General features: G+C 40.2%; 2 protein-coding genes across 2 annotated transcripts; both read right to left on the reverse strand.

The window, feature by feature from the left end:
• Positions 1–6,622: 6,622 nt before the first annotated feature.
• Positions 6,623–16,370, reverse strand: LOC308101370 (uncharacterized protein). The gene is made up of 12 exons (XM_080450794.1): positions 16,226–16,370; positions 15,941–15,975; positions 15,403–15,537; positions 14,117–14,303; positions 13,789–13,876; positions 13,316–13,451; positions 11,079–11,154; positions 10,063–10,097; positions 9,810–9,944; positions 9,496–9,691; positions 9,133–9,220; positions 6,623–7,262 (listed from the first exon to the last, which is right to left on the reverse strand). The coding sequence occupies exons 1-12, from the start codon at positions 16,296–16,298 to the stop codon at positions 7,133–7,135; spliced, it is 1,314 nt and encodes a 437-aa protein (XP_080306920.1). The 5' UTR covers positions 16,299–16,370; the 3' UTR covers positions 6,623–7,132.
• Positions 16,371–17,980: 1,610 nt separating this feature from the next.
• On the reverse strand, positions 17,981–23,722 carry LOC308101371 (elastase-1-like; the record flags this gene model as incomplete). The annotated part of the gene is made up of 8 exons (XM_080450795.1): positions 17,981–19,465; positions 19,676–19,813; positions 20,169–20,305; positions 20,447–20,583; positions 21,390–21,512; positions 22,340–22,443; positions 22,821–22,930; positions 23,674–23,722. 8 exons carry the CDS (start codon positions 23,720–23,722, stop codon positions 19,454–19,456), a joined length of 810 nt encoding a protein of 269 aa, XP_080306921.1. The 3' UTR covers positions 17,981–19,453.
• Positions 23,723–27,615: the final 3,893 nt, after the last annotated feature.

A 27,615-nucleotide genomic window follows, 5' to 3' on the forward strand; every position in this document is an offset into this window, starting at 1 on the left:
GCATATAAATGTTACCATACTAGCCCAGCACAAGTGCATCAAAAGTTAAACATATACATTCACATTTGTCCCATTTTTAACCAAAATTATATAAATGAATTGCTTGACATCAAACTCTCTTTAACTCTTTTTAACCTTAAGTTATTATCTTTATGTAATTACCTTCATGAATTATCCCTGGTTTTAACTGTAACAAATGCATCATCAATACATCATGTTTTTAACTGTTACCAAAGAATTTGCTGTTACACAAACTAATCATGTCTCACAAAGAGCAAACAGCAATAATAGGCTACGACGCGCAGCACTGTAAACCAGTGTTGCTGCAGGCTGCTGGTTCTAAAACCACAATCCACTAGTTACTATTATTTGGTCTAAATTAACCTCTTAAAAGTAAGTTTACAAAACGGTATCACAGTTCACATTATGATGCACATTTCCCAATATATATTATTCACCCTTTGTTTGGCTAGAGACAGTTTTTACCTGTGGAAGGTGCACACGATATGGAAGATTTTCGAATTTCGACGCTGTCTCTCTCTTCTCAAGCACAGAGTAATCTCTCAAGAACAGATTCAGAGCTGCTAAATCAAAGGTAAAAAAAAACAGCAGAGGGCGCTGTTTTTCCTTTGGTTTTCCAGATTGAGCAGGAAGGCACAGCGCGCCCAATCCACTGTGGCAGAAACCAAAGCAATTGATTGCAGACTCACCAACACACACTAGTCAATCACAGAATGATAGATCAATATAATGCTGTAAAGCAATATAATCGTGTTAAACGTGTACAACACGAACCCACCATGTTACTCAAAATAAGGAAATCACTCAAAATAGCTGGACCAAAATAAAGACATTTAAATAAAAATACTTTTGACCACAAATAAGACCGTTTTGCATAAATCAATAATATTTCAATCTACTACACTTCTTGGTACTTTGGTTATTTTCTGCTTGCAGGTATCTCTTCTCTATACAACACTATGTTTTATCTCTCTTTCTTATCATGCATTTCTATTGTGAGTAGAATGTGAAACCCTTATATAGCAGTGATCTGATGTCACACATAACACAAAAATTGTGCAGGTTTGTCCTGACTTTTCCATTTTATGCAAACAACTTCCTTAGTTTGGCCTGTGCTTAATCTTCTCTCCTATCAGCAGTTTTGGGCAAATTACTTCTGGACAACCACCGACAGAGATTTCACACATTTATTGTAAGATGTCAATTGTAAACACTTGTTTACTAGGGTGATCAGACCTTTTTGGCCCGGGCACCTAGGCAAAATTCTCATTTTATTCAGTCTGTAATTCATTTTTTAGATTTGGTTATTCTATTTATTTTTACACAGTTGAGCACCTGGCCTCCCAAATGACTATGCGTGGCCCTGCTCTACATGAGACCTGGTCAGCCTGTTTGAAGACACCAACCTTATGCGTGTATGACGCATAAGATTGGTGTCATTGGTGTTCATTTTGTCGACTAAAACTATGACAAAAAATGTTGGCTGAAAATTGACATAAATATGCCAATTGTCACTTTTGAACAATTTAGCCAAAGCATAAAGTACCATAACTGCATGTATACTGTAGCATAGGCGGGTTCAGTAGGAATTTACAACCCTAACGCTTACCATGTTAGTGCCATGCTCTACCAGCTATGCAATGAAATCTTTCAGTTGGGTAGCAGACACATATATTATAATGTATGACATCCAAAGGACAGTTTATTTATTTATGGTAAACATGTCATCTGGTGATAAAAAAAAAATCTGCGCAATTACCTATATACCCTTCAAGTTGACGAAGTAGGGTCTGGGCAGAATGCGGGGATTCTCAAGGGAACTATGTAATGGAATAAACCATGGAGAGAAACCTGTAGGAAGAACATTTTTGGTGAACTATTTTAGTTGACCTGGTGTGTGTGTGTGTGTGTGTGTGTGTGTGTGTGTGTGTGTGTGTGTGTGTGTGTGTGTGTGTGTGTGTGTGTGTGTGTGTGTGTGTATGTATGTATGTATATATATATATATATATATATATATATATATATATATATATATATATATATATATATATATATATATATATATGAAAATTACATGAATACACAAAGTTGTCTAACCACAAATCAAGAACAATGCACACGCATTTGAAGATGAAGCATCAGAAACAACAGCTGTCCATTTCAGCGTAAGGTCGCGTAGTGTGCAGGTTAAGCCAGGAATTATGGAATCCACGCACAGTCCCAACCCGTAAACAAACATTATCACTTGAATTGAAGTTCTTTATGAGGAGATGGAGACTTACATGATCACCACTAAAGCTTATTCAACTTTCCCAAAGTTGCATAACAGATGCATGGACACGCTCGATCCCGACATATAATTATGTCACCATATGACATACCAGTGAGTAGCTTATATTTTGATTCATTTGGCCAGATGATGTTGTTCTATCATTCAGACATTCATTGTAGGCTGCTGTAATCTGTGCCTGGACGTTTATTACAGACGCACGCTTAAAAGTTTGGTTCTTACACCTGCTACATTGGGGCGGAACTACTTTTTAGTGCACTGTGTTTCTGCCCAGACCGACGCATGCTTAACAAAATAAATCTCAGCTGTTTTCTTTTGGTCACATGGAACTGTTGTTTATAAAGACGATAACGTAGTTAATAATGTTTTCTTTGGGATGTACATGGCACGAAAATGACGGAAATATTAACGTGAATGGGGTGGCAAGGTAATGGAATACATTACCGCGAGTGACTACAAAGAGATAGTAAGTGCCAAATGTTTAATTACTATTAGCCATTTTGGCTTATAGATAATACAAATAGACTTCACAGCCTTACTGAACCAAGCTCAGCTTAATCTCTCAAGAACAGATTCAGAGCTGCGCTACTGAATCTGTCGGTAGCCCCGTTCCGAACGTGTCAACATTAGCGTAGTGGGCGTGCCTTCAGATCAGAAAGCAGGCCGCGCTTTACCCAATCAAATGTAGTGGGTGGGATTTACATCTGTGTGTTCGCTTCCCACTAGAAACGAATACAAGAAGACTCACTCCAAAACCAACTCAAAAAGGAAAACTCACCCCGGAGCTAGGAACACTCACCCCGGGGGGTGGGTAAACTCACCCCAGGACCTGAGAAAACTCACTCCGGAACACTCACCCCGGGGGTAGGAAAACTCACCCCGGGGGTAGGAAAACTCACCCCGGGGGAGACGCACTGTGATTGGCCAGTAGTCACTTTGAGTGGCAGTTGGGGCAAACGCAGTCAGTGGGGCAAACGCAGTCAGTGGGGCAAACGCAGTCCCCACCAAAAATATTTACTATTCTGTCCCTATCGGTACATAACTCGGACGGCGCTGATTCGACTAGCAGACCATCGGCTGGTCGTTGCGGGCACTCGCGCCTGGAGGCGCTCGGGCGCAACTCCTCAGCCTCAAGGTCTGCTGAGTCGGCGCGCCTCCGTCATGGTCCAAAACTATACTTTATCGGCGAAATAAAGAAGTCCGCGGATGACTGAAAAAGTTTTACCCCAAGCATTCTGTGAAAATGGAAAGCTCACAAAGTTAAAAACCATTGGGGTGAGTTTTCCGGAGTGAGTTTTCTCAGGTCCTGGGGTGAGTTTTCCTACCCCCGAAAATCTTGGGGGTGAGTTTTCCTACCCTGTGGGGTGAGTTTTCCGGAGTGAGTTTTCCTAGCAATGGGGTGAGTTGGTTTTGGAGTGAGTCTTCTTGATACCCTAGAAACAAACCCAAACTCATTTAACAACAGCGTCCTCGGAGCCGACAAAACCACGAAAAGTTTGTAACATTTTAACTTGTTCTTCCATCATAGAAACAAGTGGGCTTATAACCATGTTCCGTGGAGAAATATTGTTAGTGGGAATGAAAACATAGGTGCACCACTGGAAGAGGAGGGCTGCGGGCAGCTACTGGCACCAGTTTTAGGCGACATAGTTGAATGGTTAGAGAGCCCGCCTGTGGAGCAGGAGTCCACAATTGCCCCAGGTTCCATTTCGGGGCAAATACAATGGCAGTTACAGTTTTCCGTTTTTTAAATGATGATGATTTTTCGCTTGCTTTATTGTATATATCGCATCTGCATCTTCCAACCTGTAGAAGTAGCCTACCAATTTTGGTTCCAGTTCCGAAGCAACTTTTAGGGTTCTGAACCAATTCATTTTCAGTGGAAACACTCTGAACTGGTTCAAAATTAGGTGGGAAAAAAGAGCCGAACCGGCTGGAAAAGGGGCCTCAGAGTTATGGGGGGTCCTTGAAATTAGAAAGTTTGAGAGCCACTGTTATTCAACGGAGCATGACTCTGCTGTCAGCGGCCTGTCATGAAACCTCCTCGCTCCCTCTCACATGCAGAGGAATGAACACACACACTGTGGCATTAGAGCTTTCTTACTTTCTCGTAAACAAGGTTCCAGTTTCACATCTACTTCCATGTTTTTACAGCAGCCAAAAAAAAAACTTTCCCTTCACACTGAAATAACAGAAAAGGCATGTTAAAGGACACTATGGGGAATGTAATGATTTTACATGACAATATAAGAGTACTGTTTGATGCTATGCAATCTGGGAACCCATCGTCAAAAAAAAGGAAAAACAGCGCCCTCTGCTGTTTTTTACCTGCAGCTCTGAATCTGTTCTTGAGAGATTAGATGCTATGTGACCTACAGCGGATGAGCCTGCCAACATCCGACTGTGTGAATCAAGGAGGGTTTTGGTTTTTTTTTGGGGGGGGGGGGACTCCCCAAGCGGGGGTTCTGGGGGTCCTCCCCCCGAAACCTTTTAACGGAGTAGATTTAATTTCCTGTGTTCTGGGGAATTTTGTAAGTGTGATACTTTTGTAATAGGCTTGCTATAGCTTTGGAAAATGATGGGTACAATTTCATCGATTAAAACGCAAAAAAGTAGGCCTACAGAAATGTATTTGATGACTGAAGCAATGTAAGATCCATCTTTAATAATAACCATTCATTACTTAAAAGTGAATATCTCTGTATGATTGCATGCACTGACCACACCCCCCAAGCGGGGGTCTTGGGGTCCTCCCCTAGAAACTTTTGAACATGTAATTTCCTGTGTTCTGTTAATACCAAATCAAGTAGAAATCCAGGAAAAATGACAATCAAGGAGTCCTCAAGGAGATGTGGTTGAAATCAAGGAGACTGCAGAATGGGTTGGCAGCCCTGCACTGCTGGTATGACATGCCAAAATGCTGAAACAACTTCATACATATTATATATGTATGAATATCACATTGACATTTGGCTTCTCCTGGTCAACTTCTCCACATCAATGCATTTTTTTGAGTGTTTTCGTGAAAACACTTTTTTTGAGTGTTTTCGCTTTTTCACTTCTGCTTTGGAGATTCCAGATTTGGCACTCATGAATTATGTAAATAATAACACAAAAGCAAAAGCAACAGGTGAAGACTATAAGCACTGAGGGAATTAAATCAGCAATTAACTTCAGTGTATGTTCCCGCTTACAAATAATCCCAAACAGCCTCAATATTTATAATGACGAAAACCTTTAAAGCAGGGGTCTTAAGGGGCCCGGGACCCCTAGGGGGTCCTCAGAGTTACTACAGGGGGGCCGCCAAATCTTTGTGTAATATGATTTTAACCACTTGAACCCCATAGCATCCCTTTTCTGAGGAGAACTTTAGCCAAGAGCTTGTAGATCGGCTATTTTTGGCAAAGAGGTTTGGTGTAGAGGAAAAAAAGAGCAGACAATACAAAAAAAAAGTTTAATCTGGAACACAATTTTATACAATATAGAGGGGCTCCCTGTTTCATCTCTCTCTCAGCTAGGGGGTCCTTGGCCTGAAAAACGTTGAAGACCCCTGCTTTAAAGAATATTAATAATATAAAATGATTGTGCAGGTTCCTTCCTCTTTGAAGGCATTGGACCATGTACCAGTCACACAGGTATAAAAGACAGCGATACACAGAGTTCTTTGATGGCAAATCAAGCGCCCACCATCTCAGATTTATGAAATTATTTCTGTAGTTGAAGAGCTAATTAATAGCGTCACATAATAGACCAGATCAGAATGTTTGAATGTTTGTAAAGAAACAGGTATTTCCGAGTAAAATGTCTATGGATGTTTTTACAATATAAAATAAAGTGTCCAGAACATTAGCTATGTCTACTTTGTCAACCTGTGGATATTTATAACAAAATGATATATTATGATATACAAAGTATCCTGTTCCTCTAGAAATAAGGTTAATGATGAATTAGACTGCTCCAATGGTAAAAATGACTGCACTTGCACAGGAAACCGGGTTCAAATCCGGGGTAGAAGAGGAAAGTTACATAGTGCAGCTTTATTTTCAGCTCAATTTCTTAGAGCCCAAAATTATGATTTAAATCTTAACTTAAGTGATTTTTACAGGGGCCCCTCAACATGTGATACCAATTTGGGTATGATTGGATCTTTCGTTAATGATATATGCCTTTTTATTGTTAGAAATAGGGCCCCACCCACAAATATTTAACGGTATCAAAACCCTGTTTGACTACCAAAGCTCCATTTCACTTTAAGCAATGAAATACTTTACTGGTGACACATTTGAAATAAAGTTGTTATATTACACACTGTAGCTCTGATCCATTCTTAAAACAGAAATATAATTTTATTGAAGAGATATTGCATCATGTTATCATTGCTAAACCGAAACATGGAGTAACAATAAAATGCATTCACATGGAATCACACGAATGCCTCCGCACGGCATGATGCCACTCAGTACCATTAGAGCAAGTTCACTATAACAGTGGAAAAAACTTGTACACTATACTCATCATCTTGGCACAACATCCCCAATTACCACATTGTTGTAATAAAGGGAAAGTACTGTCTGGGGCTAAGATTCAATGTGACAGGAATCATCTGTGTTACGGTCTTTAGCCTGCCTACCGGAGGCTTGGCAAATAAACAATACAAAAATTGTATTATGCTTCAAAATAGGGGATGCCTCATTCATACAGGTTGCTGTCTTTATTGCAGTTCAACAAAAATGGCATTGCTTTATTGCTGCATTATGCATGTTCGGTGTGGATGTACTGATGCCATAAATAACAGCTAAAGCCCCCAGTGTGCAAGGACCTTTACTCAGAAAACAAGCTATAAAAGTCCTCTGGTTCTTCTCCATCGTCGTCTTGAAGCTGAGCGTCCTTACAGAATGGTGGAGGGATTAACATCTGAGGATCCATGATCCCGCGGACGTTGTTGAAGAAGCTGGTGGCAGAAAAACGATTGCAATCAGAAAACCAAGCGTTTTGAAGGCTAATGTCTATTTTGTCGCACGTACATGTTGCTCAGAGAAAATATCAGATGTTTGTTGAGTGACACGGTGTGTACGGTGAAGTATAAATGTGCCCTGAAACATTGTACGTTTCCAATAAGAGGACAGTCCCTTTACAGTAAAGCAGTGGTTCCCAAACCTTTTAGCTTGAGACCCAAAAGAGAAATTTTATGTCTCCTCCATTTTATATGGAATTATTTTGAAAAAATAACTTTTACTTCTTGTTTTTAAATCTTTTGAAAATAATAATAATAAAAAACAAAAAGTTGTATTAAACCAAAAATAAAGGGGTATTTTCCTCGCGACCCATAAAAATTGGTCCCAACCCACTGTTTGGGAAACAGTGCAGTAAAGTGTCCCTATTACTATGAACGTGTCACAATGCGCCCTCGAACGGACAAGTTGGTAGGATCCAAGAGCAGGACACAACACAGGTAATGGGGGTGATAATGAGTACTTTACTTAATACGAGCAACAAACAAAGGAGAACCTCACACAGGAGGGAATGTTAGAACAGAGGAGTCTGACGACTCGACAGGCAGAAACGCACCAAGACACAATTATCACCAAGCACAGAAGCACCGGCTGGAACAACTTAAATAGAGAACACAGGTAATCAGCCCATAGGGCTTGCAGCCGGGCGTGCTGCGGGTCCAGGCTCACACCAGGCACAAAGTTAGTGACGAGAAGGGGGGGGGGGGGGGGACGGGGCCGGAGGAGAGGCGAAGCCTGAACTGTGACAGAACGTGCTTGACAACTCGCTCTTTGCTGCTCACTGAAACCCCTTCAACTGATCTAGGGCTAGTTCAACCTCCCAAAATCTTCATAATGGCTCCCCCTTCTATCTGTGCTCCCTTCACTGGCTTTCGGATGCTGCTTGCATCCTTCTAAAAATAGTGGTGATAACCTACAGTATAAGGCAATCAAGGGCATGGCACCTGCCGTTAATTTGAGGACATGATCCACCCCAACTGCTCAGTGCTTATGCCTCAATTGTTATTATTTTTCAGTGTGCCAGTTAAGGCTATCATAACAACTTTGTCCTCTTCTCATTTGAGTTTAGTTGTTTGGTTTGGACCACACACATGGTGCACTATTAAATGATAAATCATAAAGATAACATCAGTTCAAATCGGTTCAAAATGTATTTGGGCAAGCCTTATTTCCAGGGATGTCCGATATTGGCTTTTTTTTACCGATATCTGATATTCCGATATTGTCCAACTCTTAATTTCCGATACCGATATCAACCGATACCGATATGCTCTTTTTCACCAAAAGTCAACTAATTGTCAGGTAACAACATCACATCTAATACAATAAAATGGCTATAATATCAATATAATATATAATAAATATATAATAAATCTAATTGAATGAGTCCCACTAATCTTAGATTAGATGTAGGCCTATTTGACAGTGCAGAAGTATAATTGCCTTGATGCACGCAACATTAACGAGCGTCAACGAGCGTCAGCTGGACACAGACACAAACAGTTACCCTCTGCAGTGCTCTAAACTGAAAGTGACTGGTCTGTCTCATTTCTCCAAAAGCCCTTGAATTTATGATGGAATATGATTAAGCATTACTTTGATTGTGGTAAACTCACATTTCATATCACACACACCATACAGTAAGAACTCCAGTAACTTTCACTAGCACTTTTTCAAAAACCGATACCGATATTTTCCGATATTACATTGTTATGCTAATATCGGCCGATAATATCGAGAGGCCGATAATGTTGGACATCCCTACTTATTTCCTGTCATATGAACAGGCCCGGAGTTTACACAACTGACCTGGTCACCATCCATCCATTTTTATCGGTGTGGAACAGAGTGCTGACGGGGACACATCCAAACTCGGTGACAGTGCTCATGTATTTAGCTGTAAAGAGAGAGAGAAGTACAGTAACTCCCATGGGAACTTGGGGTAGCACCTCGCTCAAAACAAGAAATGTGCGAACGGAATGAGGAAGTGCACATAGTATACACAATGGATGACCTTTCCATTTGTACATAACAGTTGAGATTAACAGGATTTTACTGTTCCATAGTCAGCAGTGTGGTCAGCCGCAGAGAGGAACTATTTGGTCTTTTCAAATCTTCTGCCATAAGAAGACAGAAGTATGAAAGATGACTTTCTTTCTACTTTTAGCTTACCCTTCCCCCCCCTTTTCCTCGTCAGTTCCCCCCACCAGGTATTGACCAGGAGACCCTGCCTGGGTCCAGAGGAGCTACCCAGCACAGCCTGGCCCAGAAGAGATGCATCCTTTGGGATGGCCAAGGGATGGAAGTCTGCCTTCAGTCGCATCTTGCTACACGAGTGGTTATGGTGGTCGATCTTATACATAACACCCTGGAAGACATAGAGGGTGACATTGATTTTGGTATATTTATTTGGAACAATTTCCTTAGATTTCCTGCTTGGATGTACTGTATGTCATTGATCATGCGATTAGCACAATTGTCCCCACCTCTTGATAGAGTAGAAGTACATCAGCCCGGAATGTCTTGTTCTCATGAGATCCAATCTCTCTGAGGCGAATACGCTTAAACAAAGCATCATAAATGTATTTGGCGTAGGCTGTGAACTTCCCACTCTGGACGGACTGTGAGAAAGACAATAAAAAAAAAGAAATCGGGGTTAGAGCTATGTTGTCAAAATTAGGGACAATACATTCTTTCAATGTCTGCTTAACAACACATCTAAAGAATTTAAAAACGTACCACGGAAAGGCTTCCAGTCATCAGAGGCGGCGATCCTGTGATAACAGAAACATTTTGTTGTTTTACTCTAAATAAAACACTCAGTTAACCACTCAATTGTCAAGGGGTTCTGTATTGCAAATCTTTACGAGGATACAAATGTAATCATACAAGCAATGAACAGAACAGCAGTTAGTAAAACATTAACATGTTTATAGCTGGCTTCATGCGGATGAACAGATGAAGTCAGAGACACAAGACTGTTCAGCTGCTGAGAGGGAATTCATCCTGATTTTCAGTGGTGTAAAGTAACTAAGTACATGCAAACAAGTACTGTATACAGTAAGTACAATTTTGAGGTATTTGTACTTTACTTGAGTATTTCCAATTTCCAGTACTTTTACTCCTACTCCATTACATCTCAGAGGCAAATGTTGTACTTTTACTCCACTACAGTTATTTGAAAACCTTAGTTGCTAGTTACTTTGTAGATTTTGAAACATAGATTAACCACTTCGGCCCTATGTACATTTCGTCCATTTGAAAATAGCCGATCTACAAGCTCACAATGCGTCGCAATGCGACACATTGTGAGCTTGTAGATCTGCTATCTTCAAAAGATTTTAACACATTTGAAAACTTGAAATGGGACATTCTGCATAATGAGTACTTTTACTTTTGGTACTTTAAGTACATTTTGATGCCAATACTTCTGTACTTTTACTCAAATACATTTTGAATTCCGGACTTTATACTATATACTTTATGCTATAACAGAGTATTTCTACATTGCAGATTGATACTTTTACTTTAGTAAAACATTTGAGTACTTTTTCCACCACTGATTTTAAACATTCATTATACTCATGTAATGTCTCCCATTTGTTTACTTACTGCATCGGTGGGGTGTGCGGGCCATGCAGCCCACTGCCAGGCATAAGAACAGGAGCAGGCTTCTCATGGCTTCTCTCGCTCCCTCTCACATGCAGAGGAATGAACACACACACTGTGGCATTAGTCTTGTAGAGCTTTCTTACTTCCTCGTAAACAAGGTTCCAGTTTCACATCTACTTCCATGTTTTTACGGCAGCCAAAAAACCCTTTCCCTTCACACTGAAATAACAGAAAAGGCATGTTAAAGGACACTACGGAGAATGCAATGATTTTACGTGACAATACAAGAGTCCTGTTTGATGCCATGTGACCTACAGCGGATGAATGGTACATTGCTATTACATTTTCCCTTTTTTCTTCTATATATCAGTGGTTCTCAACCATTATAATTTCAAGGACCCCCAGTTTGAATGCATTAGGCCACAGACTCCCATTTGATACCATTTGTTATCTCTGGGAGTGGGACCCTAATCTACTGTAATAGCCCGTGTTAATTTAACTCTGAAAGTGTATGAATGGAACTGAATTTAGTTCCATTCGTACACTTTCAGAGTTACAGACCCCTTAAGTGTCCATTTGGACCCCTGGTTGGTCTTGGCCTTATACATTACATACATTACACATACATTACATACATTATACATTATGACCCAAACCAATGAAAGGTGAACAGAATCTATTCTACAGCATCTGCTGTGGTGTCGAAAGGAGACAACAAAAGCCTGTGCTGGATTCAAGGGAATTCTCTGTGCGTGCGCTGTCATGTGATCTGTTGGGGATTTGCAGACTCTACCTGTACAAGACTAGAACTGGCATCTGGAATTTCAAGGCCAACAAGTAGAGTCAGTCATCTTCCCATGGTTCAAGCATACAGGAACATGCGACTTCCTCATCTCACTCACAACCCTTTGGTTTAAAATCTAGGTCAGTGGTTCCTCAAACTTTTCCGTGCCATTGAACCCCAAATTGATATGTATTTAGCTGCGGACCCCCACCTGAAAATATGTTGTGCCAGGGACCCCCAGAAGCAAAGATTTGAGTTCAAAATGTTTGCCTTTTAATAAATAAATGAAAAGATTTGCACACAGTCGAGATTTTTCAAAAATAGCAGATCTACAAGCTCATAGCGCGGCACTCAGCGCCGCGCTATGAGCTTGTATATCTGCTATTTTTGAATAGCCAAAGTATAAAATATGGATAAAGTGGTTAAAATGATTGTGATTTATTAACACATTTTGCTGGGGTGTTTTGTCATTTTATGCACCCCTGCCGACTAACCCCTAAGAATGTATCACTTCCGGGAAGCAGTGGTTCTCAACCTTTTCAGGCCGCAACGCCCCAAAATAATCATATTTGAATTTGGGACCCCCCCCCCTCCATGTTTGAACTGGGGACCCCCCAAAATAATCATTTGGGGACCCTTGGAATTGGAATTGTAGGAGTTGAGGCATAATATTTAGTTTGACTCAGTTCCCACTGATAGATATTGTGAAAGCAGATCGGCTATTTTCAAACTTTTTGCCTCTTTCTTATATTATTTGACAATTGGGGGTTATAGACCCCAGGGGGAACTCTGTCAATTAAGTATTTTGTTGAGTGGTGGAATGCATGTGCTAATAAAACGTATTTAAAATGTTCTGATGTTCATATTAACCGTAGGAAGCATTAAGTTGTTTTTTATTAGGACATGCTAATAACATTCCATAGGGCTGGACCACACATGGACAATGACATCATCAACTTGAGACGGGACTTGAACCCCTTGAGTAAAAGATGAACTATTCCTAAAATAAATGAAATATTAAAGGTGTTTTTAATTTTACATCTTAGTTATAGAGGGTAATTTAATGCATTTAGGCATAATTGGCTTATTAGCCAGGGATCCTTTTAAGTGAAGCATGGTATTGACAATTTAAATTGAGCTCAACTCAAAATTGAGCACAGTCTGTTATATTAAAGCATTTGATTAAAAGCTACAACATGAATGTTACCGGCAGCAGAGTATGATGGGAAAAAATGTCAGGTGTTACTTCCTGTACAGCAGCTTCCCTTTTATTCATTTATTTCACAATACCAAACACACATACGTACATGTAAATATGGATCAGTGCACATTTGTATTAATACATTTCAAGTGGCTAATTGCTGTTTAGGAAGTAGAGTATTGCTTTAGTTTAGCATTTTTCAGTTAAATCAAAGAGTCTAACTCTGTCTAACACTACTGATGCAAAAGTGGATTTTGCACAGCTGCGATACAATGCATTACACATATTTATAGTAGTAGCTGCAGTGTTCTCCAAATCACAAAATGCTTTTAACAATTATACCAGCTCCAAAGCAACAAGCACGGATACTAAAAGGCAGACAATTTGACCACTCAGTTCCTCTTTAGGAACAAACTCAAGAAGTCAGCTGGTGGTGGTTGGTCTCCATCCTCGACACTCATCTCTTTTGGGCAGAAGTCTGGACGGTTGAGCTCCCCGGGGTCCGTAATTCCAATGACGTTATCGAAAAAGCTAGAGGAACAGAGCGACAGAGGTGTTGATTTAACCATATGAACCCCCTAGCGTCCAGATTTTGGGCATGTCCATAATAAGCAAACATCTGGTGAAAATAGTTGAACATTAATCAACAATAGCAGATCTACAAGCTCACAACGTGTTGCAACGCTTTGTGAGCTTGTAGACAAAGTATAGACCTCTGGGGGACACCAGTAAAATAAAATAGGGTTCAAGTGGTTCAATAAATGTAATAATCACTGAATAACACATGAGACATTGAGAATTGTTGTGTGCGCTCTGGAATCCTACAGTGTATATGCCGGCCTTAACAAAATGTCTGTGCTAGACGTACCTTACTGCGAGCCAGCCATATTCGGCAGTTTGATACGCAGTATAGACTGGAATGCATCCAAACTCTGTAACAGTCATCATGTACTTGCCTGGAGGGACAGATATGGGAAACCAACATGATCAATATTAGTTAGTTAGCCTAACATAGAGATGCACACAGTGGACAGATCTACATGCAGGTTGAAACGTCACTTTTTTGGTTGTAATAAACCCATTACCTTCGGAACATATTCCAGCGTGCGGCTTCTATTTTTCTGCTATGCCTAATTGACACCACACACGTTATCAGGGCCACATTTGAAAACACATTGCACGTCTTCCACTCTGACCTGTGTTATCAGGCAGCGTTCCCCACCAGCTGTTGACTAGGAGACCCTGGCCAGGCCCCGAGGAGCTGCCCACTATGGCCTGGCCCATGAGAGACGCGTCCTTTGGCACCGTCAGGGGCTCGAAGTCTGTCTTCAGTATTGTTTTGGTGCATTTGTGGTTTGGCTCATCAATCAGAAACGCGGAATGCTGGGGGATGAGATTTACAAGAAGCAAACAGTTATTTGGATCATTTGGGGCCACGCTCCCAGTTATGCAACATTCATTTGCACCATACACGATTCTACTTCAGTCATGGTAGCACGTTGTATAGAATTCTGGATGAGTCCGTAATTTGTTGAAGCAAATGGAGTCAGAGACACGTATTTCCAACATAGAAGTTTAATCATTATATGAAGGGAGAATTACATTAACCACTTGAACCCCAGTGTCCATATTCTGGGGGGAATATGGACAGTTGTAACCCAAGTCCAGTTCTCAAAGACTACAGGGGTTTAAGTGGTTAAATAGATAAATACACAGGTCAGTGGCCAAGTAGTTCTCTTGCAAAAGATCATAGCTATATACAAAGATAGGAGGGGGCATCTTGCTGTGGCATCTTGACTCTATGACTCAGATCATAGCGTCTTCGGCCTTATCAGATCATAAGGCCGAAGCTGAATATAACTCTCCCACACATGATAACCCAATATGAATGACTGAGGTGTTACACTGTCATTAAGATTAATATTTTGTTTATTAGTTAATAATTAACTGCCCAAACCATTAGATTGCTGTTACGTACTGGGTAATTTAGTCATAACATTAGTCCTTGGTACATGCAGTTAGCCTCGCGTGGCCAGACAATATCACACGACACACTGCGTGGATATTAGTGACTGGGGTGTTTATGAAGAACATTGAACCACATGAACCCTATAGCGTCCCTATACTGGGGTGAACATTCCATAAAAAATAACCTCACAACGTCAGCTTTTAGATCTGCTATTTCTGGCAAAGTGTAGGGTGAAAACAGGAGGGGGCCTAGTATAGAGCCTTGGGGGACTCCAATCAACTAGGCTACGTTTATAGATACTTAAGCAGTTAATTCCTCCATTACATTACTTATAAAGTGCAGACACACACACACACACACACACACACACACACACACACACACACACACACACACACACACACACACACACACACACACACACACACACACACACACACACACACACACACACACACACACACACACACAGGGGATTGTCAGAGACACGTGCTCCACTATCATTGTGGTTACCTCTCTGTACAGCAGGAGAGCATCGACGGAGAAAGTCTTGTTCTCATACATCCCCATCTCCTTGATGCGGATCCGCTTGCCCAGAGCATCGTACCAGTATCGTGCGTAATACTGCATCTTCTCATCCTGGGTGGTCTGGGAGAAGAACAGTTTGATTTGAGTCCAGGGGTGCAACAGTTAATCAAACTAATAGATTTAATCACTTGTAAGAAAATAATAATAATCAATTATCAAAATACAAAAAATAGCATTGGGTATTTCTTTCTTTTTTGGGCTACATTGTTGTATGACAAAGTATAACAGAATATAACAAATGAAAAAATTAAAATCGTGTTGATTCGTGATAAATAAATTATTATTATCCCCAAAACTTCTTGTTATTAATTAATCAAAAAAGTAATTGATAGATTGCTAAGATTATCAATAGTTGCAAGCCTATTTGAGTCAGTTTTATTTTCAACTGAGAAATGTTATATATCTATAATAATGTGTTCAATTTGTTTCAGTTTTGCTCATTTTGCACATAAGTAACACTCACCACAGTGAGGGCTCCAGTCAGAAGAGCTGGACTTGCTGTGAGAAGCAGGGAAATATGGTGTTTTTTATTACAACAAGGTGACCCATACTGTGCATTTGTTGTGGAACATGCTTCCAGATAAATAAGACCAACCAGGTGAAAATAGCTTCTTATAAATATATCCAAGATAAGATAAGTGAAATGAGAAGAATGCAAAGAAACACATCCACTCTTACAATGTAAACAGTAGAAACAGTAACAGCAACAGTAGTCGTCCATCCCTCCATTCAATGTTATTTTACTTACAGCATGGATAGGGCTTCTGTGCCAGACAGATGGGTGCCAGCAGGCTCAACAACAACAAAACCAAGTTCCTCATGCTTTTCTACTGCTTGCTCACACACAAGTAGTGAGCAACACACACACATACACACAGTACAGTACACTGACTGCTTAATGGCTGTTGCCAGAGGGAGCCACTTCCTTATAAACAAGACACAGACGGCTCCAGTTCTGGATCAACTTCCAGAGTTTCTTTCCAACAGCTTTCTGAGAGCCCAGGCCTTCTTTTGTAACCACAGTGATAAGAGGCAATAAGAAAGCATGTGACTTTAACAGATCATATTCTAGATAATATCATGTACTTTATCCCAGCACACAGGCTGGTAAGATGACATAAAAAATAATAAGTAATCCTCTATATGATCGGTTTAAATCATTTTGCTATTACAAAAGAATAAAGGCCTGATTCCAGTTATTAAACCATGCATCAGCTTATTTGGTTTGAATAATGGACATACAGTTTGTTTATTGTATATAAACCTGACCTCTGAATTATTATGTGCAAGTTAAGCAGGCCGTTCTTGGGAGTTCTCCAACACTGGGTCAGAGGTAATGCTGTTGTCCTCACAGGAAGGAAGGAGGCTTGGAAAACCGGTTCTGGAGTTTTGGCTGACTGGAGAGGATCACATTGCACCGAGAGTGACATCACTGTCATGTGAGCTTGAGGTAGTCATGGGACTGGAATACCTGACTATATATACTATACAGGTACATACAGTCCAGAGATGGGCCTCGTTCATGTAGTCATCATTATTAGGCAACAAATCAATTATATATGTTTGAGGAAAGGTTATTACATTCCCATAAATTCATATATTTTTATTCACTGAATCAGTCAGTAGGAAACATCCAGACAGAGGCCATTAGGGAGGCAGAGGAGGGAAGGTTCAGACAGAATTCATTTAAGCTAACAGATGTTCGTGGGTCCGGAGAGAGGAGCCTTAACTAGAAAAAGTGCTCCTCGGAGCACAAGTCTCCGCCCGGTCAGGTAGGTTATTATGGCCTCCTGGTGGCGCTATAATAGGCCAATGTGAAAAGGGTGCCATTTATCCCTAGGCCGTGCACGGCAATCGGACACTGCATGCATGATTTGAGACATTTTGTTCTAAAAATGTGTTTTGCTAAATTTGACCTGCTGGTGGCGCTATAACAGGCCAATGTTAAAAGGGTGGCATTTGTTCCTCAACGTAGTGCAAATGTGCATTCAAAGTTTCACCGCAATCGGACGCTGCGTTCATGATTTGCTGCATTTTGTTCAAAACGGGACACTCCTGCAAACATTACATGTCAATGTTAGCCAATCAGGATGGAATATGAAAAATCAAACAGATCCGTCTTGATCACATGACTATAGAGATCATGTGTACCGTTTTGCGTGAAATTTGGATCAAATCTGAAGGCTTATTATCAATTTTTTGAGAGAGCAGAGGTTCTGCTCTGGCATCCAGGGAGTGTGTGTGCACAGTTTCGCTGCGATCAAGCCAACGGTGCCAGAGATTAGCTGTCCACAAAATGACAGAATGACGGACGGACACACACACACACACAGACGGACGGACGGACAGGGGGTAAAACATACTCTCTCGCCATGCCTTTCGGCCTGGCGGAGACAAATATATAAATATACAATTAACAAAAATAAGCAATTTAAATACATTATTGACAACTGATGTTAAGGGAGGAAATTCATTTATTTTTCATTTATTCATTTACCTCCAACAACCCTTATTGAACTTGATGGTGTGGTTCTCGGACTCGTCGGCAGTGATTTACACACTGTCCGAAGTCAGCTGACATTGTCAGATAAAGATTGAAATAGTCTGTTACAAATTAGAACGCAGAAAAACACAGCTCTGCAACAACACGGCACGTCTGCATAACTTCAGCATGTTCATGTGCATGGATACTAAACTCATTTAACTCTTCCAACAGCTAGAATGTGTAATAAAGATGGCTTTTGAGGGCAGTTTTGAGGTGGGGGCCTCTTTGATGAGGTTTGGGAGTGCATTCCACAAACGTCAACAACAAATGTTTATCACCTCAGGTTTGGTCCTTGGTCCTGTGAATTTCCAGTTGGTTGGCTGGCATTCACCGGACCTGAGTGAGTGGGCAGGGACAGAAGTCAGGGGCTTTGTTGTTGTTGGGCTTGTAGGTGACTCTAATCAACTTATTCTGAGGTATTCCTATTAGTCATACTTTTTATTAAGTTGGGGCAACTGATGTTAGGGAGGAAATTAATTTCATTTCAGTATTCATTTACCTTTAATATATAACCCTAATTGTTCTTGATGGTGGGGTTCTCTGAATAGTTCAATATTAGTTAGGCCACAAAACCACGAATGAACGAATGAATGGCATGTGGAAAATAACACTGAATACACTGAATTTGTCACAGAGTGAGCCTAACTAGTAGCTTTCTGACCGTTCTGTGGTTAGTGAGGCAGGTCGGTGGACGATGTGTACAGTGGGGTACCAAGAGATCTTTGCACCTGTGTTGGGTGGAGTTAAGGGTCTCTCGGCTAAAACTGTGCCACATTCACCATAATTCACTCATGGGATCCTTATCCATAAAGAAACAAATTACATGAGAAAGTAGCCTTAAATATCTTTGTACAATGAAAACATTGTCATTGGGCTTGGCAGTTATTTACACATTGCCAGAAGTCAGCTGACATTGCCAGATAAAGATTGAAATGACCTGTTACAAATTAGGTCATGCAGATCAATTCAAAACATCAACAGCAACTTAGCAGTACAGAAACAAATTTAAACTGGATACTAAACTCATTTTATCTCTTGCAACATCTAATATAAATTGTAATAAAGGTGGCTTTTGAGGGCAGTTTTGAAGGATGGGGGCCTCTTTGATGTGGTTAGAGAGTGCATTCCACAAACAGCAACTGAAAATGTCTCATCACCTCTGGTTTGGTCCTTGGAATTTCCAGTTGGTTGGCTGGCATTCACCGCACCTGAGTGAGTGGCAGGGACGCGCTGGAGGAGCATGTGGGATAGGTAGGGGGTTATAGCTAGGTTATTGAGGGCTTTGTAGGTGTAGTATTCTGACTTTGATTCTTTGCTTGGCCCGGAAGGAAGCCAATTGAAGTTCTTGAATGACTGTTGATGTGATGACTGAGTTCTGAAAATAATGTTGCAGAAGTCGAGCTGGTTTTTGTGAGCTGATTCTTCTCCTCCTTAGTTTGTGGTCTGGAAACAGAAGAACAAGAGAAAGGCTATATACTGTAATCCAATAGACCAGTTTATTAGTCCATAAGAATTTAATCTAACACATTTTACAAGAAAATGGTGAGAGCGTGAAAGATGTTCAGTGGCCCAGAATATTGGAGTCCACATGTAGGTTTGAGTACACTTCAAAACGTTCCTTTATGAGATCACTCTATCAGTTATGGATCTTACCTGGTAAATCCAGTCAGAGACGCGTGCGAACACAGTGGGCCTCTTGTGGACATTGCAGCCCCTGGGCCCAAAGCTGGTGACACCATGGACGAAGTAGGTGCCGTTCACCTCACAGTTCAGAGGGCCGCCAGAATCTCCCTACATGTAGGTTTGTAGGCAGACAGAAAGAGAAAGTTTGTTTATTCACAAGGGTCCAATGACTGAATAAGTAACCGCATGTGATTATAAACATTACAAGACTTAACTTTTATTATTTTATATTCTTCTGCATCCCAGTATCATTCACAGATTAAATTTGCAGCCATAAAGTAAACCAAAATGTAATCCAAAATGTCCTAGTTAAATTGACACTGATGATTTTAGTATGAATGCTGTATCACTTTGCAAATAAACCAACTGACTGCAGGATGAATAATAAAAAAAAAGAAAAGCCTGCTAAGGCATAAATCATATGATACAGTTTAGTTAGACTTTCTTATGTCAGTATACTCACATAACAGCCAGCCTGAGCGCCGTTACCCCCTGCACAGATCATGTTGGTCTTCACAATCTCTCCCCACCAGTCAGGGCTAGAGCAGGTCTCATGGTCAATGAGGGGAAGGTAGGCTTGCATCAGTGTATTCTCATCAGCTGTGAAAGGAAAAGGGGTATTACACCGACAATAGACGACGGGTGCAAATGTTACTCAAACTAATTGATTTAATCGAATTATGTATTTTAATAAAATATGATTTAAATAAAACACTTTTTTTCCTCCTGTATCCAACTCACCAAAAGTGACCCCCCAACCGGTCATGTAGCAGGTGGTGGTGTGAGGCAGAATCTGTCCAGCAGGTGGCAGTGCAGCAGGCTGAACCCACTTGTTCAGGATCATGTCAGAGTCAAAGCGGACTAGGGCAATGTCATTTCTAAAAACAAGTACAGTGCATGCATTGTAGCAGGTGTTTAGTTGAATGTGATAAAGACAACAGACTACTGGCTGCCAGTTGGACTATTTAAGCCTGATTTATACATAAAATGTAAACATATAAACAAAGCCTTACTTTGATTTCTAACAATCTGAACCTATTCTTTCATTTCAATCCTTTCTTTAGATGTTTCTTGTCTATTATATGTTGGAAATAAAACAATACATGGTCAAAATGCAACAAATAGACTGTGACACCTTCCGCAACCTCCACATCTGACCAGCACATATATACCGTCAGTGACAACATTTACTTTGAACATTTCCTTCTCGTATGGATGTGGCATATCGTAGCTGTTGGTTAGAAACCTTGTATCTCCATATTGTTTTTTCCTAAATGAATGCCCTACTTCGTCATATAGTGTCATACAAAACTAGAAAAAATACCCGATCTACAAGCCCACAGCGTGTCGCAGATCTGCTATTTTGGCATTTTTTTCTTTTTAAGTGAAAGTGAAATAAGTCTATCTGTGGTTTTATAGATATTGAACCTTTGACAAGTATTAACAAGAGCATGTGAGTAATAATTACATTGGATCCATTGGAACACATGTTCTTTTTCCCGTTTTCTGAAAAGTAACAGTTTGGAACAAAGGCCTACAGTACAAGGTTTCCACCCAAGAGCAACAATGTGCAAAGCCACTGAGATCACCTTGCGATTATTACTCAGAATGTTCCTGCAGAAGATCAACATTTCTTGGTTGCAAAAAAAGAAAAAAGTGTCTCAAACAGTGATGGTCCACCCACCCTTTGGACGGATCCCCGTTCCACATGGGATGGATGTGCACATCACTGACGTTCACCACCTGCTCTCTGCCGCTGAGACTGCAGAGATGGTGCTCACCAGCAACCGCACGAATCTTCCAGGGCCTGTGTGTTGTTGCAAAAGAAAGAAAGAGACATTGTTAACATCAAACCATGTTTTTTTTCACTTTTTTCCTTCAAAAAGGTGGCAATTTTACAGTATTATGGCAATCACGTAGTTCAAATGATTAAATACTCCAGGCAGTGACAGATGGCTGACATGAATGCTTAAACTGCCTCAGACTGAAGATGCACGTGTTCATGTTTAAGTCAAACTTTTCCAGAATGTTTACAGATGTAACTCAAATTCATAAGGCCAATAAAGTGTAGGTTGGTAGTTAAAGGAGGAGTTCACCCAAAAAATGACTTATTTTCTATCAATTGCACACCCCATCAAGCCTTGAATTCATGGATTTATTTTTGTTTTTGTGGCATTCCTAAGCCAATAATTTGATGACCGGGTGTGTATCCGGTAGGAGACACAAATAATCTACTTTGTGTCTCCTACCGGATACATTAGCCGGTAGGAGACAGGAATCAAATTATTGGCTTAGGAATGCAACCAAAACAAAAATAAATCCATGGATTCAAGGCTTCATGGGGTGTGCAATTGATAGAAAATAAGTAATTTTTTGGGTGAACTACTCCTTTAAATATACAACTTCCCAACGTTGGGTCTGGGGACCACCAGGGGCCTAAATTCTGTCTGTAACTCTGAGGGTATGCAAATGGAACCAAATGGACCCTTGCATGTCCATTTGGTTCCATTTGTAAACTATTAGACTTAAATTGAGACAGAGAACTTTATAGTATATTGGGGTTCCAGAGATGTCAAATACATTTGTATCAAATGGGGCCTGGGGGTCCTTGAAATGAAAAGGGTTGAGACATACCCGGCGTCAACACAGTGGGCCGCAGTCAAGGCCCAGCTTTCGTTGATCAGGGTTGCTCCACAGAAGTGGCGGTATCTGCCCTGGAGCAGAAGCTGAAGAGAGATCTGACACAAACACAACATTGTTTGAGTAAAAGATATGTCATTTAAGCTAAGTAAATAATGACCATGGCATTAGCAGAGTTCCAAAACATTTTGCTGTCGGGCACCACCTGGGCTGTATGACAGTGGATCTCAAACATTTTCATGTCAAGGACCCCCAAATTGATATGTATTAGCTATTAGGCCATGGACCCGCCATCTGAAAATATGTTGTGCCAGGGATACTAGCCGATCTACAAGCTCACCGTGTGAACTGCATAGAGTTAGAATAGGGAGCGTTGTGAGCTTGTAGATTAGCTCATGTGCATGCGTGCGTGCTTGCGTGCGTGCGTGCATGTTAATCAGTGTGTACAAATGGAGCCAAAGTGCAAAAAAGTTACCTGCCAAGGCCAAGCATTGGGTTGGGCCTCCTCCCCCCCTACAACTCTCTCTGCAACTGACATGTCTTCCAGATACTGGGGGCCAACGCAGCCACCATCAGGCCCGAGCACTGAGAACAAGACACAGGGGAGAGAAAAGGTTTTCCAGTTGTTATTATTTAACCTCTTAAACAGGGGACTCCCAGGGGGTCTGTACATGACCCCCTCCCTTTTTTCCCTCTATATGAAATCTCTTCACCTATTTTCACTGATTGTTAGCCTATTATGACATGCCCTTGTCATGTGGCTGAATGATTTTGTGTGTGTGTGTGTGTGTGTGTGTGTGTGTGTGTGTGTGTGTGTGTGTGTGTGTGTGTGTGTGTGTGTGTGTGTGTGTGTGTGTGTGTGTGTGTGTGTGTGCTGTACTGTACTGTACTGTACTGTTTATCATAAAATTAAGATGTACATTTTCTTACATCCTACTATCAAATAAGAAACCATACTTATGAGTAGAATTGTATTACTCTCAAACTCACCTTTTGCCCCAGTTGGTGACCCAAGATGCTTGATGGTAGTCAGGCTAGCAATGATCAGAAGAACACCATAAGTAGTCCATTTACTACGAGTGTAAGGACGGAACCAGACTCGAGGACCTACACACACACACACACACACACACACACACACACACACACACACACACACACTAACACACACACACACACACACACACACACACACACACACACACACACACACACACACACACACACACACACACACACATACGGAAGGAAGTGAGATTAAAATCTTTGAACCTAAAAATATAAATCGATTTGTGTGTTGTTGTTTTTTGTTTAGTAAAATCTCTTACCAGACTGTATGGGTTGTTCAAGCGTAATGCTGCTGTCAGCAGCATTCATGCTTACGGACATTTTGAGACCTTGAATCCCAGTCGCTCACAGAGATCTGGTGAAATACAGATGTATTGACCCATTAAGACCGATTCTACAAATGGGGCCGATTCTACAAATGTCTTCTAAATCCTAATGTTGCTATATCAGTGGTTCTAAAACTTTTTCATGTCAAGGACCCCTCAAAGTCATTATGTATTTGGCCGCTGACCCCCCATCTCAAAATATTTGGTACCAGGGACCACCAGAAGCAAAGATTTAAGTTAAATATTATGTTCGGTTTTAAAAAAGATTCAAAGATTTGCACTACAAGCTCATAGCGCGGCACAAAGTGTTGCGCTATGGGCTTGTATATCTGCTATTTTTGAATAGCCAACCAATGTGCTATATTATATATATATAGCTAAAATCTAAAATGACACAGATGCTTTCCCGGTTTTAAGGGGTTAAATCACTGATTCTCAACCTTTAGGATTTCACAGAGTCCTTTTGTCATTTGTAGAAGGGCTAGAGAGCATGACGCGCTACAGATAAAAGAATAAAAAAACAGTACGAGGGCGACAGTGTGCAGGCGTTTATTAATGCTGTTATCAGTATACGTGTAAACTCCTAATGTAACATTGTTAATCCATGAATGGAATGTTCAGAAATGTGACTCTTCAATAGCGGAGACCGGGAATGGTTGTCACACTTTTTACTCTGACTTGAATTGCTCATCAACAACACATCTGATGATAATCACTCCTACATTAGAAGGAAGCTTAAGGTCTTGGCTTGAAATGGGATGGGGCTGGTTGTCACATCAGGATGGGACAACCAGCCCCAGAAAAGGGCGTGGGGTTAGTTGAGACAACTTAGTTGAGACAACTAACTCCACCTGACCATGTGACACACTTTCAAAGCTATCTGTCACATGGCTGTAGCTAGCCAATGACACATGGCATCAAAATGAAGCTATTGACTTCCTCTTTCCAACAAGTGATTTGTTTTTAAATGTCTAATATCATACAAACTATTATTATTACAAAACCAACACCAACATAAAAAGTTACTCCGACACCTAAAAAATACAAAATCTCATCTCACATCAATGTCTTTGATGTCTTCAAACAAATTCCCAGGTAGAAATGATGCTGATGTTATGTTACATGACTGATGTCAACATGGTGAAACAGGGCCCTCTAGTTTGGCTGTAATAAGCACTGTGACAACCAACCCATCGGCACAATTCAACCCTTTGAGGGTATTAACTGGGTTTTTCTTTAAAATCATGTATGTTGAACATGCTGCATGTTGCAATGTCACACAAAGTTTTTTTTTTTTTACACTTTCCATCTAAATGTGCAGTAACTACATTTTTTGGGACACATTGACTTATTTATTTGTCTAAAAAGGTCAAACAGCCCTCATGATTTAGGGAGATAAACAGTTACCTAATGAACAGATTATTATACAATTAGGGTAATATCACTTATATACCGATAACCCATTTGGCTGGACAGTTGAAACACAAGCCTTTTTCTTCCATGCAGCCCAGAGAGGATTGTTTGTCAAACTCTAAAGAACTGACTGACACCCCCTACAGGCAATATAGTGGAACTGACTGAGTGAATAATTGCGCACATGCCCTGGACAAGTTCAAACGCTGAGGAGCGCAGCGCAGTGGTGGAAAAAACAGTCCAGCCAAATTAGTTAACATAGCGTCACAATCATGTTAACCACTTAGCTTTATTGGCTACAAGCTCATAGGGCAGCACTCTATGAGCTTGTAGATCTGCTATTTTTGAAAAAAATCTTGAATATGTGTGCATATCTTTGAATGTAGGCCTATATTTATTTTTAAAGCGAACATTTTTAAATCAAATCTTCGCTTCTGGGGGTCCCTGGCACAAAACATTTTCAGATGGGGGTCCGCGGCCAAATGTATTTCAATTTAGGGGTCCTTGGCATGAAAAAAGGTTGTAAAACCACTGTTCTACGTCATCAATTGTAGGTCTACACAGTACAGTAAAGGTCCTGCACGCAAATAGACCTTTCAACATCCTTTTGAATTACTTTTCAATAAAGTGCTCCATCAATAAAAAAAACAACCAGCTTTGCATACAGGCTACTTAATGAAAACCAGCAGAGCTTAAAGCAGACCGAAATAGGCCTAGATACTTCAATATACACACTTCAACATATGACTATTAATAGAATAGCACATAAACAAACCGAATCAATAGTCAAAATCAACATGAAGTTTCTCTTTTAATTTAATTTTATAATTTGAAAGCTGTTTCACCTGCAATTTGAGTCACAGGGAGTAGAGACTATTTTTGGAATATCAATTTCTGCAACTTTTGAAGATATCTCACCAATATTTGCAGTCTAGGCATATGGCAAAGAGGTAGCCTATAAGGCAAGTATAGGCTATCATAATAGGTAGCAGCATAATAACACAGGCCAATAATAGCATTGAAATAGGCAACAATCTTAATTAGGCTATTATTAGGCTATAGGCTACAGTACATTTTGGGGTTTCCCATAATGAAATCATTTAGTTTATAGGCTTAGAATCTAATATAGCTATATAGCCTAATAAAATATGAACAGTAGATTTATAGCCCACCTGGCTCTGAATTTCTTCCAAGATCGACGCACTTCAGAAAGTCTCTATGGCAGCGCTCTCTCTCTTCAGTCTTCAGTTCCTGAGGTGGAAATAGTGAAGATGGAGGGCAGTGTAAAGACGTTAGAGCACAGGTATAGCCCTACTCTCACCACACCCACATTATCCCTGCTGATCCCTGATGTCACACACAGTGGTAGTGGAAAAAGTAGGCTACTCTTTTTTATTTTTTTTACTTAATAAGTTAAAGTAGGCTATCAATATTACTGCAATGTAGAAATATTCTGTTACAAGTAAAAGTCCGGAATTCAATATGTACTTGAGTAAAAGTACAAAAGTATTGTATTGGTATCAAATTATACTTAATGTACCAAAAGTAAAAGTACTCATTATGCAGAATGTCCCATTTCACAAGTTTCCAAATGTATAAGAATCTTTTGAAAATAGCAGATCTATTGTGGATCGGCTATTTTCAAATGGCGGAGATGTAGGCCTGGCTGAAGCGGTCAATGTAACCCTTTTCAGTTAAAAGCTATTTGATATAATATTTCACTGTAAGAATAGTAATATAGTGGTATTTGTTTTTTTTACCTATGGACTTCCATATTAATAGAACCCATACACTCACACTTTCCAATCCAAAAAATTATATATATACTGTAGGCCTATATATATATATAAAAATAAATAAATAAAAAACATATCGATGGCCAAAACGCAAAACCTCCTATGTGCAAATTTCATGATTTTCGGATTTCACTGTGGATGAGGACTTTAGGCTATAGAGCGTCGCAGTTCCCGCCCACTTCCTGTTTTTTTTGGTGCCGGAAGAAAAAACTCAATGCATTTTTCCATTGACATTTCCAAAAATATTTATATCTATTAATTTAAGCCTCGAATCAAGCCATCACGAGATGACATGAATCATGACCATAAAACGTTTTTTTTCTGTGATTTTTTTTTATTTTATATTTAATTATATGATATACTATATTTAATAAATACCCTTTGTTTTGCCGTTTTCAACAAAAAAAAAATCACAGAATCAAACGTTTATGGTCATGATTCATGTCATGTCATGATGGCTTGATTCGAGGCTTAAATTAATAGATATAAATATTTTTGGAAATGTCAATGGAAAAATGCATTGAGTTTTTTCTTCCGGCACCAAAAAAAACAGGAAGTGGGCGGGAACTGCGACGCTCTATGCTGCACATGCTCAATCTGTCTGCAAGTTAGTCCCGCCCCCTCATTTTGTCAGAAAAGTCATCATTTGACTAAAACCTCCTATCTT

This window comes from Gymnoscopelus braueri (assembly GCF_963280865.1).
Source record: "Gymnoscopelus braueri genome assembly, chromosome: 15".
Classification (NCBI taxonomy): domain Eukaryota; kingdom Metazoa; phylum Chordata; class Actinopteri; order Myctophiformes; family Myctophidae; genus Gymnoscopelus; species Gymnoscopelus braueri.

Bases quoted from the DNA above. Each gene is read 5' to 3' on its own strand.
- LOC308101370 (XM_080450794.1), bottom strand. From the start codon at position 16,298: ATGAGGAACTTGGTTTTGTTGTTGTTGAGCCTGCTGGCACCCATCTGT. The intron at 11,155-13,315 runs TGAGTGGTCAAA...CTGTTATTTCAG, and splicing joins GTTTGTTCCTAAAGAGGAAC to TGTGAAGGGAAAGGGTTTTT. The intron at 9,945-10,062 runs GTACGTTTTTAA...TCTTTCTCACAG, and splicing joins TGACTGGAAGCCTTTCCGTG to TCCGTCCAGAGTGGGAAGTT.